The sequence below is a fragment of the Zingiber officinale genome, chromosome 10A (assembly GCF_018446385.1).
Source record: "Zingiber officinale cultivar Zhangliang chromosome 10A, Zo_v1.1, whole genome shotgun sequence".
Lineage (NCBI taxonomy): Eukaryota > Viridiplantae > Streptophyta > Magnoliopsida > Zingiberales > Zingiberaceae > Zingiber > Zingiber officinale.
This window is the reverse complement of record NC_056004.1, coordinates 87,009,773-87,030,806: the sequence shown is the minus strand read 5'-3', so window position 1 is coordinate 87,030,806 and position 21,034 is coordinate 87,009,773. Positions and strand designations below refer to the sequence as shown.

The 21,034-nt window shown below is 36.7% G+C and overlaps 1 protein-coding gene across 1 annotated transcript; it reads right to left on the bottom strand.

The window, feature by feature from the left end:
* Window positions 1–7,153: 7,153 nt before the first annotated feature.
* LOC122026966 (putative serine/threonine-protein kinase) lies at window positions 7,154–20,695 on the bottom strand. The gene is made up of 7 exons (XM_042585734.1): window positions 20,279–20,695; window positions 18,035–18,167; window positions 16,346–16,461; window positions 9,369–9,579; window positions 9,049–9,286; window positions 8,378–8,528; window positions 7,154–7,684 (listed from the first exon to the last, which is right to left on the bottom strand). The coding sequence occupies exons 2-7, from the start codon at window positions 18,105–18,107 to the stop codon at window positions 7,334–7,336; spliced, it is 1,140 nt and encodes a 379-aa protein (XP_042441668.1). The 5' UTR covers window positions 18,108–18,167; window positions 20,279–20,695; the 3' UTR covers window positions 7,154–7,333.
* Between the last annotated feature and the right edge of the window lie 339 nt (window positions 20,696–21,034).

Below are 21,034 nucleotides of genomic sequence, written 5' to 3'. Positions count from 1 at the left end.
GGGAAAGTATATTCTGAGTTCCCGCAGATCCATCAGTATTATTTAATAATTCTTGGTATTCATTCGGATAAGACATTCTCCATTGAATCCAGGCCAGCTTTTCTGCTTCTCCTAATAGGTTTTCTATAAATTCAGCATTACTAGTTGTATCTGTAAATCCTTGGAGAGAAACCAGATTTTTTGTAATTGATTCCCATCTCATAAAGATTTCATCAAACCTTCCGAGTTCAATGGGAATTATAAACATTGCACTAGTTTGGTGGAAGGCTGAGGGTAGATTCCACTGCTCAGAATAGCTTTTTGATTTAAATTTTCCATTCCCTCTATATCCTTCAAAATCTAGTCTTTGCTCATAGCCTGCCCCTATTTTTACCCCCGGGAGGTAATTGGGTGGTCCCATGGTTGTATCTTCTGGGGGTCGATATGGTGAAATGGCTAAAGAGGAGTATACTTGTTCTGAGAATCTTGCTAATTGCGGATATTCTAGCTCCCAGTTTTCCTCCAATTCCTGACCAGCTGCCACTATTTTTGGGGTTATTTTTGTAGGGTATGGTAGTTCCTTCCCGCCCCCCTTCAACTGCTAGAGAAATAAAAATTCAAGGAGTCCTGGATATCTTCTGCATCAGAATTGGAAGTATCTTCAAGAAAGGTTGCTAAAAACTCATCATCCGTTGTCATAGGGTATCCTATGGACCGGTGTACAGAGGGTCTTGGCCTTGTATCACCTGCATAGGCACCAGATGACGAAGGATAATGATTAGTAACCTCAGGGGGGCAGAGAAGTCTGATAATATCATTGGGTGGATGATCAATAGTGTTTTCTGATGAAGGACATGGATTATCATCCCATGAGGGGGTTGGTAATTCCAAGTCGGGAATGGCTTCAGGAATTGCATAATTAACATGGTAGTCAAATTTTCCACTTGGTTCTCCCAAAGTGTCCCATCGCCCTGGCTTCCTTGGTTTAGTAAAGCGCCGGTCAGCTGGGATAGAGCTAGTTACTTTTGTCTTTAGCCATGTTGTTGTCAGTTGTTGTCGTAACTGCACTATGTGTTTTTCTGATGTTGATCCAAAGGTGTTAGCGTCTCGTACTGTATCATCTGAACTTTCTACCTCATATATTTCGAGTGTGGAAATATTTTCCAAAATAATTTGTGCGATGCATTCATGCTTATGCAGAAAGATATGTTGTTTAGTGCCATTAAATGCTAAAATTTTTACTTCATCTCGGAAATCAAAATCCATTACGACTGCTCCAATTACTATTCCTCTTTTTAGTGCTGCTCCTGATCATGCGGAAATCCTTGCATAAGTCCCATCAGGTACTTTAATGCTGAGCCTTGTTGTTAATAATGCTCTGCTATTTGCAAGTACATCCTAAGCCCTGTTGATTGGTAAATCATAGCCAGCGGCTCCTACAGTTGCCATTCTGGGTAAGGCAACTAAGGGGTACAATCTTTTCACAAGAAGCCCTCTTTCTTCAATTAAGACTGCTATTGTATGCAGTCTCAATTCTTCTTCATCACTTGGAACTTCATCATCATTTCTGTTGTAAATTGCTTCATGTGTTGATGGTGTTGCTTGATAATTTGATAAGATGATTGAGAGCCTTCCATCTATCAAGTTGTTACTTGATACCTCTCTGGGTTGTAAGGGAATACTTGTATTTGTTGGGCGCACCACCCAATTTATTCCTTGCAGTTGCCTGGTAGTGTATCGCTGTCCTGGTAAAGCAATTACTCCATGACTTGTTAGATAATCAACAACACCGTTTACCTCATAGGCGAATGCAACATTTGGTGTATTTGAAAGCCTTCCGATTAGTCCCCTCGTAACAAGGAAATTTGCTTCGCCATTTTGCCATGTCTCATAGCCCCTGATTGCAATGGTTAATTGAATATTTCTAAAGGAATCCCTAATTGTCATCATAATATCCGGAATTACATAAAAAAGTTGACTTCCTCTGGATAGATCTACTTTCATAGTTGCTATTATTGACCTATCATCTTGCCATCGATTGTCCCTGAACAGGACTAAGGCCAGAGTTCCTTCTTCCCGTCGATGAAGAATTAAAAGTCGTACCTGAAGAACGCCTATGTGGATGTATTGCATCCTGCTCTTTTGTAACTGATTAAAGCTTTCTTCTTGAATAAACGTGCGATCTATTTAATGGTCGCCCTCTCTCGCATGGACAGCTTCAGTTGCTCCTGGGGATCTAGCTGTTGTTCCAGCATATGCTGGGTTACTGGTCTTCTCATTATTCGTTGCCCCATTCGTCGGGATGCTTACTGTAGGTTGTAAAGACGCCTTTGATTGTGCCGGTATTCCCGTATTTGATCCTCTACCAGAGGTGTAGCTGGTACTTCTTGAGTTCTGGTTGTCATTCTCCAACTTCTCGTTTTCTTGCCGGAGGATTTTAAGGGGGTCTTTAAACACCAAAAGTCTTCCTTTTGGTTCCTTAGGTCACTCTCCTGGACCCAAAGATAAATTGGAAAGTTTTGTAATTAAATCGTCAGGTAGAATAGAAGTACCTCCCTTCCTTCTTTGATAATCAAGAACACTTTTTAGATCGTCACGAATTTCTTGTATGCCTTCCGCGATTTGCGTTAGTAGTTGAAGTTGAAGATTGTTTTGCTTGATGATTGCTGTTCCATTGGCGATAGTATTTGAATAATCACTTGGCCTTATAAATCTAAGCGCAGGACAGCTCCGATGGCTTCCTTGTAAGAGTTTGTATTTTTGGACAGCGTATAGCTCATCCAAAAATTTGCTTCTCAATTTTTGCCAATAATTGCTCCACCCGGTGCAGCTTTTTATCCAAGTTTGCTGATAATTTAAGAGCCTTTTCTTCAGCAAGCTTTGATTGCTATGAAATCTCAGTAATTAGAGCCTTGACCCCTTGTTGAGTAAGAGGTCTGTTATCAGCTTGCAAAATGGTTAGAGCTTGTATCACCTTCTTAAGTTTTTGTAGTTCCTTTTCAAGGACTTAGTTTTGTTCTTGGAGGACTTTGAAAATTTTCAAATGGACTTTACTAGATAAACAGACTTTGCCGTATAATACGGTAATATTATGAGCTAGTTCCTTGTGGGATGGCTTTTCTGCTTTTGCTAGATCAAGGTATTCTAGATTTGAGGTACGTGAACTAGTATACCAGTATTGTATTGCTTCCTCCCATTGTTCAGACTGTTGGTTAGTTCTAGGAAAACGTACCGGTTCCACTGTACAAAAATTTTTGTACAAGTGTCGAACCTTTCCTTAAATAACCTATTGTGTTCTTTAAAAGTTAAATTAGGAATCACAGACGGAACTTAACATCATTGATTCCAAATTTAACTTATCTGTTCTTAATGGTTTAGATTTGAATCGCAAGCGGAACTTAACACTATTGATTCAAATCTACCTAAGTTATTAATTCCATAAATATTAATTTCCAAAATCGGCTTCCAGGACTGCATGGCGAGGCACATGACCTTCTTGGATATAGGAGCAACCACCACTGCCTAGGAAAAACCTTTTAAGGAAAGCTAATATTTATTTCCTTAAATAACTCTAGGTTAACCAAAAAGAACAATCGAATCACAAATTCGAAAAAGAAGAAAACATAAAATCGAAAAATAAATTCGATAAACTAGATCTAATTGCCTCTTGTATTTAGAATTCTTACAAAAAGAAATAACTAACATGATGCGGAAAACAATTGCTAATTATACCTTCTCTTTGTAAACTAATAACCTCGAGATCTTCTGCCGTATTCCTCGCCTCGTCTTGGACGTTGTGTGGGCAACGATCCTCCAAGATGAACACCATCCAAAAGAGTCCTTCCTCTTCCTCTAGAATTCGGCCACCACCACCACCAAGGAGAAGAGAGCAAAGGGAGAAGGGAGAAGGGAGAGGGTCGACCACCAAGAGATCTCCAAGCAAAAGAATAAGAGTTATTCTCCATGAAGCCCCCTCACCCCTTCTTTTATATTACTTGCCCAAGGCAAATAAGGAAAAACTTTTTACAAAAAATAAAATCATCCAAGAGTTTTTCCTTTTCCCTTTTAATTTTTCCTTTTCTTTCCTCTTGATTGAATCAATCACCAAATTTTAATTTTGTGATGATTTTAATTAAATTAATATAGCCGGCCACTTGCTTGGGCACCAAGCAAGGTGGCCGGCCACCTCATCAAGGGGAAAAAGGAATTTTATTTTTATAAAATTTTATAAGAAAAAAAACTCTTATAAAATTTTACAAGCTCTCTTTCCTAAAGTAGGAGTTAAAAAAGGAAAGTTTATAAAAATTAAAATCATGTTTTAAAATTTAAAAACTCTCTTATAAATTTTCCTTTTTTAACATGATGATAGAAAATTTTAATTTTAAAACTTATCTCCCTTTTTTCTTAAACCATGAAGATGGTTAAAAAAGGAAAGTTTTAAAACTTTTAAAACTCTCTATTAAAACATGTGGCCAAATTCAAATAAGGAAAGTTTTTAAAATTAAAACCTCTCTTTTAAAACTTATAGTTTTCTTCAAAGAAAAGATTTTAAAAATTCAAAACAACTCTCCTATTTGAATTATTCTTGGTCGGCCCCTACAAGCTTGGTCACCAAGCAATAGGGTCGACCCCTATAAGAGGATGTGGCCGGCCATTGCTTGGTCACCAAGCAATGGTCCCGCCCTCTTCTTGGACACCAAGAAGACCTTTCATTTGGATGGACTTGAGGCTTTAATGAGGTTACGACAGGGACCTAGAGGAGAAATTAGTTTTGACCTTCCGATGAGCTTAAGTATCCCGTGCTCACCCCGAACACACAACTCAAGTTCATCGATAATAACTCATTCCATTAGAGAGTTACTACCGCACTACAGCACCAATCCCAAATTACATTATGAGCTCCTTCTTATCATAAGTGTGTTAGTCTCCCTGTGTTTAAGATTACGAATGCCCACTAATTAAGTAAGTTACTGACAACTCACTTAATTAATATCTAACTCCAAGAGTAGTACCACTCAACTTCATTGTCATGTCGGACTAAGTCCACCTGCAGAGTTTAACATGGCAATCCTTATGAGCTCCTCTTGGGGACATTCTCAACCTAGATAACTAGGACACAGATTCTTTCTATAATCAACAACACACACTATAAGTAATATCATTTCCCAACTTATCGGGCATATTGATTTATCGAGCTAAACCTCACCCTTTGATAAATCAAAGAAATAAATATCAAATATATGTGCTTGTTATTATATTAGGATTAAGAGCACACACTTCCATAATAACTGAGGTCTTTGTTCCTTTATAAAGTCAGTATAAAAGAAACGACCTCTAATGGTCCTACTCAATACACTCTAAGTGTACTAGTGTAATTATATAGTTAAGATAAACTAATACCTAATTACATTACGACCTACCAATGGTTTGTTCCTTTCCATCTTGGTCGTGAGCTACTGTTTATAATTTATAAAGAACCGATAACACGATCTTCTGTGTGTGACATCACACACTATGTTATCTACAATATAAATTAATTGAACATCTACATTTGATATATATAAATGTAGACACTTGACCAATGTGATTCTTATAAATATTTATACAAAAGCTAGGCTTTTAGTATACACTCTAACACAGACATCAGAATTGATTATAAATGCTCATCGGTTTTCTTTCCCAAAAAGGATTTTCACCTCACCTTTTTAGCGGTTTTGCTAGGAACCCATCCTTCTACCACCTTACGTCTATTGGTGTTAGTTCCCACTTTAGGAATTACTTCCTCCTGAGAATTTATTTTCAAAACCTTACCAAATTGGTCTTACTAAGGTCTTATTAGGTCTAGTCTCTGTGCCTTAGGTAAGCGATCTTTGTTTGAAAGGGCTTATTAGATCCAACCTCTATGCCTTCCTATAAGTTCTAGTCTGATCTAATGGGAGTACTTTTAACAAATTGGTACCTATGAACACGATCTCTTCCCTGGAATACCTTGAGGATTTTAATTAACCATTCCTAACCTCGCTTTGATACCAAAGGTCAAACAGGAAAGTGAGTAAAGAGAGTGCTTTCAAACAAAAATAAATATCAGGAACTAGAAAATGTACAGATTTTATTTGAAAACTTAAAGGCTTATGAACATACAGGAAAGACTTAAGCACTTCTCAAGTAAACTCTCAGATGATTTCTGAATGAGTTTGCAAGAGGTAGTCAGGGCTTTATATAGGAGTAGAGATAAGAACCGGGTACCTATGGACGACCCCATCGCATCCTTATCTTCTACTTTACAACACACGCTTATCTTTTATTTTCGAGTAGAGATAAGAACCGGGTACTTGTGGGCGGCCCCATCACATTCTTATCGTCTACTTTACAACACACCCTTATCTACAATAATTCACAAAGTGATTAGGATCAGTACAATAATGCACTGAGTGATCATCGAAAGTAGCTTTAGATTGGACAGGTCATCCAAAGAAAATCTCTTTTTAAAGTTTTGGGTCCACCATATCCGTATGCATATATAAATTTTATGAGAATTTATATCGAAGGACATGACAGTCAGATTATTATTAAAAATGATAAAAAAAATATATATAAAAATATAATTATCTTTTATGACTTTTAGTAAAAGAAGTTAAATATTATTTTTTAAATACAGGAAGCAAAATATTATTGGATAGAAAATACAAGGGTTAAACGTATGTTATCCTTTATTTTTTTTCAATATGTATCTCTAAATTTCCCCATTTTCAGATAATTTATTTGGTTCGATAATTTATTTAATCAATCAGAACCAAAAAAGTTATCTGTTCAACCTAAAATTTAGAGCAAAATCAAGGACGTCCATCAAACCATCCAAAAGACTCCTGCTATTTTCTGATACTCCATCTCTGATACTCCATCGTGTAGAAACTACATGCTAAATTCAACGTGTGAAAGTTACATGTTAATTTCTATACAACAGAGATCATGATCATATATATTGTTCATTTAACATCATAAAGTTATCATACTCATTAAAATATTATTTTAATCAAATTATCACTTAAAGAAACAAAGCAAAATGTCTCCACATTATAAAAGCTACCTACTAACTTCTACACGAATGATCAAATAATATAAAAGTAATTTGGACGGTTCAAGTCAGATGGTACGAAGTAAATGATAAATGCCCTTTTGATTTTTACCTAATTTTTATTGTATAATTTATAATGTAGTAACATTTTATGCCACAGGCACATATTTGTAAAGTTAAAAATAAGAACACAAACCGCAAAAACAAATGACAACACAAATTCCTGCTGATGCCCACTACCTATTTGACACAGGATGCCAATCCTGGCACTGATACAGCTTACCTTGGTGATATTTCTGTTGAGGTATCAGAAGTCGACATTAATAAATTAGTGGAATCACCAGCAGCTGATTTCTTCAATTGAAAATTACTGGAGGTTGTACCTCTTGAACCATGGTTTATCTTTGAAGGGATATCGATGTAACCTGGAGGCGTCAGCTCCTCCTCGTTTAGTTTAATGGGCCTCAACAGCATCTCTACCACCTGGGGCATCGAAGGTCTTCGCCCGGCAGCCGCTTGCGTGCAGAAGAGTGCAACTTTGATGAATTTCATGACATGCTCTTCTGGATATTCACCAAGTGATGGATCTACCAATTCTTTAAGCTTCCCTTCCTTGAAAAGCTGCCATGTCTAGCATTTGGAGTACATAAATGGTAGTTGATTAGTCAGGAAACAACAAGCTTGTTAAAAGATTCTCAAAGCCTACTGCTTATTGGTTTAGTAGTATTATTAACAGATATAACTTAACCAATCTATCAAAGTTCACTAACGTTTACTGTTTTCCGAGCTAAATAAGTCAGAAGATGGACAGACAGAGATTTGCGAAGGAACAGTAGGATGTCCATGGAATACTAACAAAGTCGAGGGTTTGTACATATAATTTAGCTATCTGAAAAGAATAGCATAGAAATGTGACTATGTTGAGTTGTCTCCAAAAAAAAAATCTAACAAAATGCAGTCCACTGTAGATTTGTGACGAACCAATGACTTCTCTCTTTGGAAGCTAGCATTTGCTATGACTAGTGTACCCACGATGCTATTTTCTCACCTAAGCATAGCTCAAAACATAATCACAAACCTAAACGAGTAAATCATAATTTATATATTCTAGTTGAATGTTTATGCAATGTGTTGATGCATGTTGAGCAGATGAATGGATTGAGAATGTCAATGTTATGAATTATTATGGCCAAGTCACTTTGTTGAGCATATATGTTCGAAATGACCCATTTTCAAGACCAGGAAAAACAACTACAACATAAAAGAGAAAACTTCACTGATAGCGAACAAGTAATATATGTGCCATTCATAACCGTGACTTACCCATTGTAAGAGAGGTTGCCCCATCCCTGACCAGTATGTCTTTGAACTACTCCTGCCACTAATTATTTCAATTAGAAGCACGCCAAAACTGTATACATCGGCCTTCTTAGTTAATTGGCCCTTCATGGCATACTCTGGCGCCAAATAGCCACTGCAGTTAATTGTTGCATGAATGAGTACCAGAGAAGATGGAAAATATGGATTGAGAATAAATTTTAGCGTGTTGTGCACATATATCTCTTTTGATACTACCACACTCTAATTTCAAGGTAGCAATAACAGGAGCATCTGTCATCACATGTTCCACATTCTATTAACAAAAGATTGTCGTTCACAATAAAGGTAATCATATCTAGCTGGATAAGATGAAAAACAGATGTTGCAGGTACCTACCTTAGATGTCACAAGCGAACAGACTAAGGAATGTTAGACATTCACTGTGGGCTGTCATACTTAAAACTTGTTAAAAAACATGATGCATGGAATTAGCTGCCTTAAACCAAAAACCAATAATTTTTATCCAGTTACTTTATTAACATAATACTTTACAAGATGAACAGAAAATATCCACCTAATACGCATGGTTTATAACCATTAAACCTTCGTATTCTTTATTACTCAAACATCATATTTTAAAACTAGAAATCCCAGAATGTCTAACAATGGCTTACTTTGTTCCAGCTACTCGTGTGCTGATATGTGTAATATTATCAGGGAAAAGTTTTGCCAAACCAAAATCTCCTATTTTAGGGGCAAAGTTACTGTCAAGAAGAATATTGCTAGCTTTAATATCTCTGTGCACGGTAGGGGGTTCAAGTTCTTCATGCAGATATGCAAGACCTGTAGCAGTGCCAATGCAAATAGCTGATCTATTTTTCCAATTCAGATTGGTTGTGTCAACAGTCATACCTATAAGGTAAAGAAAATTATGAAATCAGACAAAGAGAACTGTTCTGTCTCACATCAATATTGATAAGTGTACTCAAGTTACCAAGCAATGCACGATCAAGACTACTGTTCTCCACATACTCGTACACAAGAATGCGACTACTTTCTTCAACACAGCAACCTAAAAGCTCAACAAGGTTCGGATGCCTCACATTTGTGATGGTATCAATCTCAGTCAAGAATTCCTTAATTCCTTGTTTGGATTCTGTGGATAGTACCTTCACTGCAACTGCTACTCCATTTCCAAGTATCCCCTGTCACACAAAAGCAAGGCAATAAAAAAAAATGGAGGAATCTCCAATAAAAAGAGTTATTGCATACTTCTAAAAATAAATATTGTTTTGAAAAAAAGAGTAAAATTACTAATAATGAGATTGTAATTCTTTGATAGAATAAGAAGGAATTATTATGAGATCGTGCAAATATAATTCCTATTAATTGCTAAACCTAGTATAGACTTTTATGATTGTGACAAATATAGCATGAACAATTGTTTTTAGTAAATTTATGCACATACTTGAAGTTGTTGGATCGATGGTGAGGCTAGAGGGGATTGAATGGTCCATCATTTGATTGCTTGCTCATGTCTACAATTGAGTTAGTATGCAGTAGAAACAAAAACAGTACCATTTTTAACAAAATGAATAATGCAAACACAAGCCTTTTACATGGTTGGAACCATGATTTCTAATTCTACAACCTATGACTTGCCGGGGAGTCACTCCTTGCAATCCACTATCTTTTTTCCTTGGATAGCTTCCAGAGGTGGAAAAACATCTAATCCTATTCTACCTATAAGATGAAAATTAAGCTAAAGAAGAGATTACACAAGAGTAAAGAATAGAAGCGCAAGAAAGTTGAGACCAGAATTGTAAGTGTAAGCACTTTTAGTTCTCATGCTCATTTTGGCTCATATTTATAGTCATTAATTGCAGCTTTGTTTCAACCTGAACATTGCTTTCCTATGCTAGACCAGTCGAATGCTAACTTAATTTTACCAATTTACTGTGTCACAATAGATACTTAAGTTGACTCAATTTACCATTAATTAATCGACTCAAGAGCTAGAACTTGAGTCTGATTATGTTAGATCAACAATTATGTTCCAATTGCCCATTGGTACATCAATCATTTATTTAATGTTCCCCAGTTGACTCACCAACGAATAGCAACATTATGTTTGCTAGGAAGTTAGTTGACTGACCAATTGACTCATATTCCAGCCAATTGAAAGCCACCCGCAGTTGACTAAATACTTAAGTCAGACTACTCAGGTTGAGTCCCTGCCCAAGTCTAGTCACACGTATAACCCTTTATACAAGTGTGCTCTAGTATCCACTTCACCATAAGTTACCTACTCAGAGGTAGTGCCTCCGAGACTTCATGTGCCAAGAAGCCTCACTTTCGGATTTTCCATGCTAAGAGACCTTGCCTCCGGGACTTTCTTTTTTGCCAAGCATTAGGTTGACCTCGACCTATTAAGACTTCCATCTATTCCTTAACATACTTGGAATTTTCCGATTACCAAGTGTCCAATTAACCTAAAATCTCTTAGACTTCATCCATTGCACCAACAATATCAATGACAAATATCTTGCACTTGCACACTTGACACACAACAACAACAACAACCAAGTTTTATCCCACTAGGTCTAAAACTTTTGTCCAAACATCAAAACCACATAGGCATTACTATACCACTAGAAGTTTTTGTAAGAAATCTAATTCCACTTTAACTAAAAACACTAATGGCATTTTTTATGAATGATCATATCCCATCATACATTGTTCAATAATTTTAAATGTTATTTATTATAAATAAAATCACAAGTAATTTTTTTTTATAATTTTACTAATGTTTACCAATAAAAAAAATATAACATAATCGGTGAAACCGTCACCTCGGCGACCCCTCCAAGGTGGCCCCCACTGTCTAAAAGGGAGATCAAAAAAATATAGCATAATTGATCAATACAAAGTTTAACATGGCATCATAGTGAAATTATGATGTCATTTTAAATTTATGTTCATCATTATCAAGTCATGCTCTACATAAATCTAACTCTTTCATTGAGCTCTATACATGGCTAGATCATTAGTAATATTTAAACTAATTAATTATTTTTTATTATACTGACTTGTATTTCTTAGGTCTTCCTCTAGCCCTTACACTTTAATAGATTCAATTCTTTATCCTATAGAATTTATTGATTGCCTTTAGATGGGCCTATACCATCTCTACCTTTTTTTTAAAAAAAAATTATTGTCTATTAGATTCAGACCAAACTGATCATATTAATATTTTTCACTTTATAGTTTCTAGTATCTCCACGCCTCTATCTTAGCATTCTAATTTTTGCTATCTTAAAACTTTGCACATGTTGCATGTAACAACACAACGTTACAATCCATAAGTATGGCAAGTGGTACCAAAGTCTTATAGAATTTTGCCTTTTAGCCTAAAGGAACACAACGATCACATAGGACTACAGAAGTTTCTTTCCTCACTAAGTCTTTGTCCTATTAATGATGATTTCATCAATATTCCCTTTTTTTATTGAATAATGACTCTAAGATATCTAAAACTCTTCTAGAAAATCATCATCTATCTTAACTATTCCATTAATTTGTTTCTTGTTACTAAAACTGCATATCATATCTTCTTTTCTTGTTCAAATTATCTTAATATGTTTAGTTTTAAAAAAAATTGCCCGTAATTCAAAACTTCAAAGATGTGACACATGTGCTAAAGATGTGACACATGTGCTGCAGGATGTGACTATGTCCATATGATAGAATTGTAAGTACCCTGTGATGGTTTTGATATGATCAACCAAGTCAAGTTAGGACCTATTATTATTTTGATGTCTTGTGTCTAAGTGTGCATGAACTTAGGAGCACAGGCAGTCGAGCGAAAGACTCAGCTAGCGAGAAGGACGGCGCGGAAGAGAGCCGACGGGCGCGGAAGAGAGCCGACGGGCTCGGTACATCTGAGGGACGAGGCGATGTGGAAGAGTACGCTGGCGGACGAGGAGGCGTGCGATGTTTCCGAGGGACGAGAAACCAGAGCGGAAGACTGCTCGAAGGCCGGAAAATGGGTTCGGGTGAGTCCTATTCCGGATGGCCAAAATCACCCAAGCGAACGGAGCCGGAGCGGAAGACCCGGACCAATGCGAGCGGAACCAGAGCATAAGACCGGGACTGAAAGTCAACAAATGTTGACTTTTTAGTTCGGGCGCCCGAGCCTAGTCCAGGCACCTGGACGTCGAGCGCCCGAAACCCCCTCGGGGCTCCCGAACCTGAAAAATCAGCCAAATACGATGTGGCACGTCCCGTTGCAATGGGGATAAAATTCTATCCCCTCCAGACGCTTGGAACCCTTCCAAGCGCTCCAACCAGGACTATAAATACAGCCCTGATCCCAGTAGTTAGGAAAAACACTTGTAAATCATTCTCTTTTTGTTCTACTACTGTTTGTGAGCCATTAACATTGTAAGAGGCTACTCCGCCCAAAGGAGATCTTCATAGTGCTTTTCACTTGCCTTGGATTAACAATCCTCTGATTGCAACCAAGTAAATCTTTCTGTGCCTCTGTCTTTGATTTGTATGCTTCTTTATTCTTTTTATACAAGTGTTTGCTCTAATAAGCTAGAAGTCGAGAAAGGTTTTTGTTTTTATCTTTCAAGGCTATTCAGCCCCCTCTAGCCGGCCACCAGGGACCAACAATTGGTATCAGAGCAAGGACGTTTTAGAAGGATTAACCACCGACCGAAGCCAAGAAATCAATGGCTGGACCAAGCCTCATTCCGGCAAAGTTCGAGGGAAACGCCGAATGACGATATTCCTAAAAACAGATTTTGAAATTCTTTTAATTATTAAATATAATTTTGTAGTTCTAAAAGATCAACAAGGCATAGAGAAAGAAGAGTACCTCTAGATGAAAAAGGAACAAAGTGATTTCGTCGCTAATAGCAGAGCAAAATATCACCTGCTAAGTGTGTTGCTGCTTCAAGAAGTCAACCGCATTGGAAGCTAGTCGTCGGCCAAAGACCTCTAGGAGAAATTCCTGGAACTTCATGAAGGCACATCCGAAACGAAGCTCGCACGATGAGACCTTCTTCGAAATCAACTAACAAATGTACGTCTGGCAAAAAGTGAGAAGGTATCCCAACTACACGCGAAGATCAAGGAACTGATCACCGGATTGGTCAACCTCGGCGAAATTGTAACAAACCGGGACTCGATACGCTACACACTCAATGCTTTTCCCAAGACTCCAGAATAGACTTCAATAATCGACGCCTACTACATCTCGAAGGACTTAGAGGTAAGTACACTAGAAGAATTGTTTTCAACTTTAGAATTACATGAATCTAGATGTGCAGGATCAAGTAAAGAGTTAGGCAGAACCTGGTACTCAGAGCCACAAAGAAGGACGAACCCGAATTCGACTTAGATCCAAAAGGAGACCAAGAAGCTTACATGGTAAGGAAATTAAGGAAGTTTCTTAGATCTAACAAATTTAAAGAAATGCAGAACAGAAAAAATTCAAGAAATAGAAGAAAGGTTCAATGCTACGAGTGTCAAAAGGAAGGACACATAAAGGAGGATTGACCGAAACTTAAAAAGGAAAAAGAAAAGAGGCCAAAGCAAAACAAGCACAAGAATCTCAATGCCACTTAGGACGAAAGCTCATCATCCTAGTCAGAAATAGAAACATACGTTGATCTAGCACTGATAGCTAGCCACGAAGAATCAAGCACCTGAGAAGTTAGCATCGATGAAGGAGGAGCGACTTCAGACGAATGCAGCGAAGCAGGGGGAGAATCAAGCTTCAGATCTGACATAGTAAGTGAGGTATGCCTCTTACCACCTGATCAACTCTGTATTTCAGCATTAAATCAATGACAAAATCAATGTGCAAATTAAAAACTAAAAATGACAAATTAAAAAATGAAAATTTAGAGATAAAAAGGACCTTAGCAAAATCATACTTAATAGAGGATCTAGATAAGTTAAAAATTGAAAATGCTAATTTGAAAGAACAAATAAAAAACTTAAAAAATTTTGTATGTTCAAATTTTTCTGCTTCAAATTTTAGAAACTATAAAGGATTAAACTGGTATTATAAATTTCACAAGGACCAAATCAGAAAAGTAACAAAAACATATATCCTTAGAAAATATTTGATAAATCTAGTAGGAAGAAACCTATATTGAGTTCTCAAATCCTGCCTAGAATAAATTAATTTTTAAGTTACAATTTGCAAAAAGAAAATTAAATGTTTAATTTCTTTAAAAGACTTTGTCTAGAAGTGGTTGTTATTCTAATATCCAAGAAGGTCTAGTGCCTCGCCATGGAAGCTAATTATTGAAATAAATGTTTGATTGACTACATAGTTAACTGTTATAAAAGCTAATTATTGAAATGAATGTTTAATTGAGTAACTGTTAAATAGTCAACTATTATATATATATTTTTTTATTTTGCCCAAAATATTTGTCAACTACTCAAAAAGGTTGTTTTAAAATTCAAGTTTTTTGGAATTTATTTTCTGCTTAAGTTAACTCCTTTTTATATTTGCTTTATAAATGTCTGTTCAACCCCTATTAAATTTTTTTTTCAATGCTTAAACTTTAACTTATTAAAGTCCAGATTTTGTCAAAACTTAAACTTTCATGATTTCCTAGATAATCGTTTATAATAGTATTTTCCTTAGACTTTGTTTTGGATTTTTTTTTTCTTTTGAGTCATTTTAAAGTACCCCTATTTTTAATGTGATTAAAGGAGAAGAGTTAGAAGTTAAATTTAAGGGGGAGGTATATATTTTTAAAAATATTGCATATTTACTTTTCAAAACTTGAAATTTCATTTAATGCTTTTATTTAATATCTTGTTTACCCTAACTTAATTTGGGTTGATCCACGTTAAAAAGGGGGAGATTGTAAGTACCCGTGATGGTTTTGATGTGATCAACCAAGTCAAGTTAGGTCCTATTGTTATTTTGATGTCTTGTGTCTAAGTGTGCAGGAATTAAGGAGCATAGGAAGTTGAGCGAAAGACGCAACTAGCGAAAAGGACGGCATGGGAGAGAGCCGACGGGCTCAGTGCGTTTGAGGGACGAGGCGTTGCCAAAGAGTATGCTGGCGGATGAGGAGGCGCGCAACATTTCCGAAGGACGAGAAGCCGGAGCAAAAGACTGCTCGAAGGCCAAAAAATGGGTTCAGGTGAGCCCTATTCCGGATGACCGAAATCACCCAAGCGAACAAAGTCGAAGCGGAAGACCTGGACCAATGCGAGCGAAACTGGAGCAGAAGACCGGGATCGAAAGTCAAAAAAATGTTGACTTTTTGGTCTGAGCGCCCGGACCTGAAAAATCAACCAAATACAATGTGGTGTGCTCCATTGCGATAGGGATAAAATTTTATCCCCTCCAGGCGCCCCGACCAAGCTATAAATACAACCCTGATCCCAGTAGTTAGGAAAAACACTTGTAAATCATTCTCTTTTTGTTCTACTACTATTTGTGAGCCATTAACGTTGTAAGAAGCTACTTCGCCCAAAGGAGATCTTTATAGTGCTTTTCACTTGCCTTGGATTAACAATCCTCTACTTGCAACCAAATAATTCTTTCTATGCATTTGTCTTTGATTTGTATGCTTCTTTATTCTTTTTATACAAGTGTTTGCTCTAATAAGCTATAAGTCAAGAAAGGTTTTTGTTTTTTATCTTTCAGGGTTCTTCACCCCCTCCTCTAGCCGACCATCAGGGAACCAACAAGAATTACACAAGAATCATAGCAACTATATGTATAAGGTGAAGAAGGTTCATATAAACTGTGCCATTTTAGTTTCCCTGCAGAAATCAACTCAAAGAAAATTTAGGAACTGAACATATTTAACACACAATTAACTCTAGTTGACTTGTTGCAGTCAGTCATAGAAAAAGATGAAGAAGTGAGCATTTCATAAACAGCACACAATTATTCTGGCATATGCTATGATGAGTAACATGAATCACCTTATACACTGTTCCAAACCCACCACGGCCTATCCTATTGCTCGGATGAAAATTATTTGTAGCTGATCTCAGTTTTCTGTAGGAGAAAAGCTTTATGTTCTTGTTGGATGGATACCCTGCATAGAGAAAGCAGAAGACCATGTCATAATAGATATCTGCAGGCTACCTATTATTAATGGCACCTCAGCTGCTACATTAATGAGATATGAGGTGACATTTTCCCCATGAATATTGTCATATGACTCATATCATCCTTTGGTAAGGCCAAAATGATTGAAGAGAAAATACACATCTTAAAATTATATCAAAATTAATCCTTCAAAATCTAAACCAGAGAAACAGATAACAAAGGAAGCCCTGAAAACCATTACACTAACCTGACATGAAAGGGAAAAGAAAGAATTAGAAATAGTGTCAACCTTAAAAACAAGAATAGAATCACCTCTCTTCTTAAGTCGACCATCTCCTAGAAAGTGTTGCAAAATAAAAAATATCAGAAAAATCACTCGATGAATTATCCTCGACTTCAAAAGAAATTTGGAGTTGAAAGACCACTCCAATTTTAGCACAACAATAGATAGTATCTACTTACCTAGTGCCTCCTCACTTGATACCATTGAACCTTTCACTAAGCCCCTTTTGAAATTTGGAGTTGAAAGACCACTCCAATTTTAGCACAACAATAGATAGTATCTACTTACCTAGTGCCTCCTCACTTGATACCGTTGAACCTTTCACTAAGCCCCAGTGTTTAACGAAAAAAGAGCCTCCAGAAACCATCAGACATGATGTATCATAAACTCTTACCACATTTAGGGGTGCATCTCTTGAGACTAACTATCCTTTAATCAAGTATCCTGAAGGACGTCCTGATAACTCACCAATTTTATGGATCATTCCATGTGCTATTAATCATCTGCACTTATCACACTAACCTAAAGCCCCAAAAGAACCAAGTTAAGTGAACCAAAGGATAAATAGAAATATGCAAATTTCTTTGTTAAGTGGCATTAGACCTGTAGTTGTCTGATGAGAGCATTACTTTTGCATGACAGTCTTGCAAAAGTAATGCCACTCTTATACAATTAGGGTAGTATTACTTTTGTATTTGCATGTCAGTCTTGCAAAAGTAATGCCGCTTAACAAACAAAACAACTATATGAGACCAAGTATGAGGCTGGCTTGTCTACTAAAAAGGTTATTAGTTGCCTTGATTCCTTTCTTATGTAGTTATTTGGAGACTTATACGATCTCCACTCAACTTTTGGCAAGCCAGAGAGATACAAGCTAAGGTAGTTTGATGCTCATCAGATAAATAACACATACCAAACTAACATAGCTCTTTTCTATTGACCAACCAAAAACCAATCAAATTTTAACTCTTATGACCTCTCTAATTTCATATTCTTGCTCAACCATCTAATATTATGACAAACTCAATAAGCATTCCAAGTGAACAATTTGGTTAAGTCATATAAATCCAAGCAATCGAAAATACAATATTTGGCATTCTGATTTTGTGGGATGCAAGTGATTCAGATGAAGCTACAACAATTAACACAGCACTACCAGATTTTCCCTTGTCACCACAATATCAACATTGCCATTCTTCAGCGATATAAACTTCCTGAAGATAATATAATAATGAGAGAAAAGCAAAAAATAAATAAACCATATCAAATTTCTTACATCCTGCTTCTTGCTCAGAATTGTGATGATGTTTTGTCCTGGATAGTAAAGCACGGAAGCAAGAACAGGTCATATCAACTTCACTTGCCTTGAGCTATGTATTTTGATTGAGGTCAGGAGATAATAAAAATACCTGTGAATAAAAATGTTATTTTATTTTTACTCTGAGATCTGAAGGGATGAAGTTAGTACAAGTTCAGTAGAGCCTGGCATGAAAATTAACGTATATGAAAACAGTGTATGCCAGACACTGCAAGATCAAGATTGGAGCAGTGTTAACTTTCACAGAACATGTAAATTTTGTGCTGAAAATTAAATAAAAAAGATTGCATATCCAGCTTTTTAAAATCCAGTTGTTATCAATGGTATAATACAATTGGAGACATATGATAAATCATAACATGACAATCTATAGAATACAATAGAAACTAATTTTAGGAGGTTAGAATAATTGCATGCACAACAATGATGGCTTAAGTTACAACTAAATGCCCACATACTAGACAAACCCACCCAACTCACTACATTTCAAATCCAATACTTGTTTGTTCCTACAATTCAATCACCCTTACCATTCCTATGCAAGATTCTCATCCTCACAACCTTGCCTAGAATGTAAAGCCTCTCAATTGTCTTGAGATCTTACATGACAAGGTACCATTGTAAAGAAGAGGTATTTTAGGAATTCTTTCACATAACCCCTTCTCGTGTAGTTGTAGCCCCTTCCCCATTTCTGCAACTGACTTTCTTCCACTGCATTGATGAAGCAAATCCTAACGATTCCCTTTGCTATTTCATATTCCCATTTGACAATGACCAATCCACCACCAATGTCCTCTCCCTTTCCAAGTCTCCTTCCTCCTTGTGTAATCCCTTCCCACAGTCTCAACCTTTGTAGTCCCCATCCCTCATTTCTGAGGTTAGAGACCCTCTTGTTCCCTCCTCTTGTAGCCCCCTCTTATTCAGCTTCCACAGGTTGTGACCTTATCAACCTTTTACAACTACATACATGCAGACTCTGACAAACACACACACAAGGACCACGCCCCTCTCCTAACTTCCCATCTAGCACTAGTGAACGTCTGTTTGGCCTTCTCAAGCAGTAACCACCATTAATGCCTCCTCCCAGTAGTGCAATGTCAGGGAAGAAAATCTTGGTTGGTCTATTTGAAGAGTCCTTGGAAGAGAGAGATTAATTGGAAAGTGAGTTCTCTTTTATATTCTTGGTTAGCCTAAAGGCAATTTTTTGCCAACAAGTGATGAGTGCTTGAAGACTTGCATTTCTCTTTTATCTACTTATCTCACCTGGAAAATTATTTGTTCCTTCTTGTGGATGTATGCCTTGTTCATAGATTGAACCACGTAGCATTTGGTGTTTGCTTTTACATTGTTGTCTTTGATCACCAAAATGTCAAGTTGGTTCTATCAACAACATTAGTGATTATAATAAGTCATCAAAATTAATGTGTGTTCAACATTTAAAGAACTCTGTAAATACTTAGCATTTTTACCGATAAAAAAGGCCATGTACTAAATATAATGTTTCTAAACATCCATTTCTTCAAAGAAAGAAACTGATGTACAGTACCACAGGTTCTCAGTACCCATTATTAATAAATTGGGTATTAGCTTCAACTAACTTACTAAATTCCACTGTAAAACCAGTCAACACCAAACTTATAATGCCCATGTTCAGTTGCTGCTACAAGTAACTTGTCTAACGCTCTAGCTAGGCAGCTACAAAAATTAACAGCTTGTTTCTTGACTGTATCAATGTTCTTAGCCTTTTTGAATCAGTGGCGCATACACTCCCTTCATTGCACCTTAAAGCAACTAAATCGTTTTTGTTAGCAGTGGCATAAAACAACTAAGGTGCACAACTATACAAGTAACAACACCATCTAGTAGCAAACTTCAATCTCAATCAAAAAGGGCATCAAGCTCCCAAATCAATACTGAGACAATTCAACTATCTAGAAGTTTTTCCTTTCCTGAATCACAGGGCATGTTACCTCCGAATCTCATTCATTAATTTTTGGTCATTCAAAAACTAACCCTAAGAAAGAAACAGGGTAAGATAAAAAAAAAAGAAAAAGAAGCAGAATCTCGATGTAATGTGCCAAACAGCATCGCCACAAACTCTTCGATAAATCATCCACAAAAGAATATTTATTGGCTAATCCAGGACAGGGGTTATTGTGCCGCAAACAAAATGGTGAGAATAAGAATAAAGATGAAACCTACCAGGGGTAAGATCCTATGCTACATCTCCAAGTTACGCATCGAAGCCAGTCCCTTCCATTTCCTCGGGAATTTTTCAAAGAAAAAAAAAACGAACTACCCGACTGGAATTCGGAGTAGGAATCAACAGCTGAAGGCGAACGGCTAAGAAAGAAGAGCGGGGAGCAAAAAGGGAACTCGTCCGGCGGCCGGCGGCCGGTGGCACAGCGCTCTCGCCCTCGCTGCAACTACTTCGAGGCAGATAGAGAACACATCTGGAGATCGCAGTGACGACGACCGCTGAACAAGGGAAACAAAAGACGAAATAAATAAATAAAGCAGGCCATCGCTCTCAAATCAATATAATATAAAATATAAATAAATAAAGAAGGTCATCGAGCTCTCAAATCAATATTAAGAAAATTAGCAAGGCTATATTCTCGGAAAATCTCATGATCCTATAATTTATCTCCTCTTATATAATTCGATCCATTTAAAAATAATATTAAGAAAATTCAAAAAGAAGTTTTCCCTTTCAAAATAAAAAAAGTCAGCAGTGGGAAAAGTGAGGCTACCTTCTTTCCATCTGGCGGCGCCGGCGGCGTTGGAGAAATATTCGCCACGTGGAGAGAAATCAGAAACGACGGCTAAGGTTAATATTTTATTTTGGCCCCTGTATTTTATTCATTAGTGAAAAAATTAACCGAAACAAAACGAGCATTCAATGAACAACCTGTTTACCTATTTATTATTGTTAATCCATATTTTAATTTTTATAGA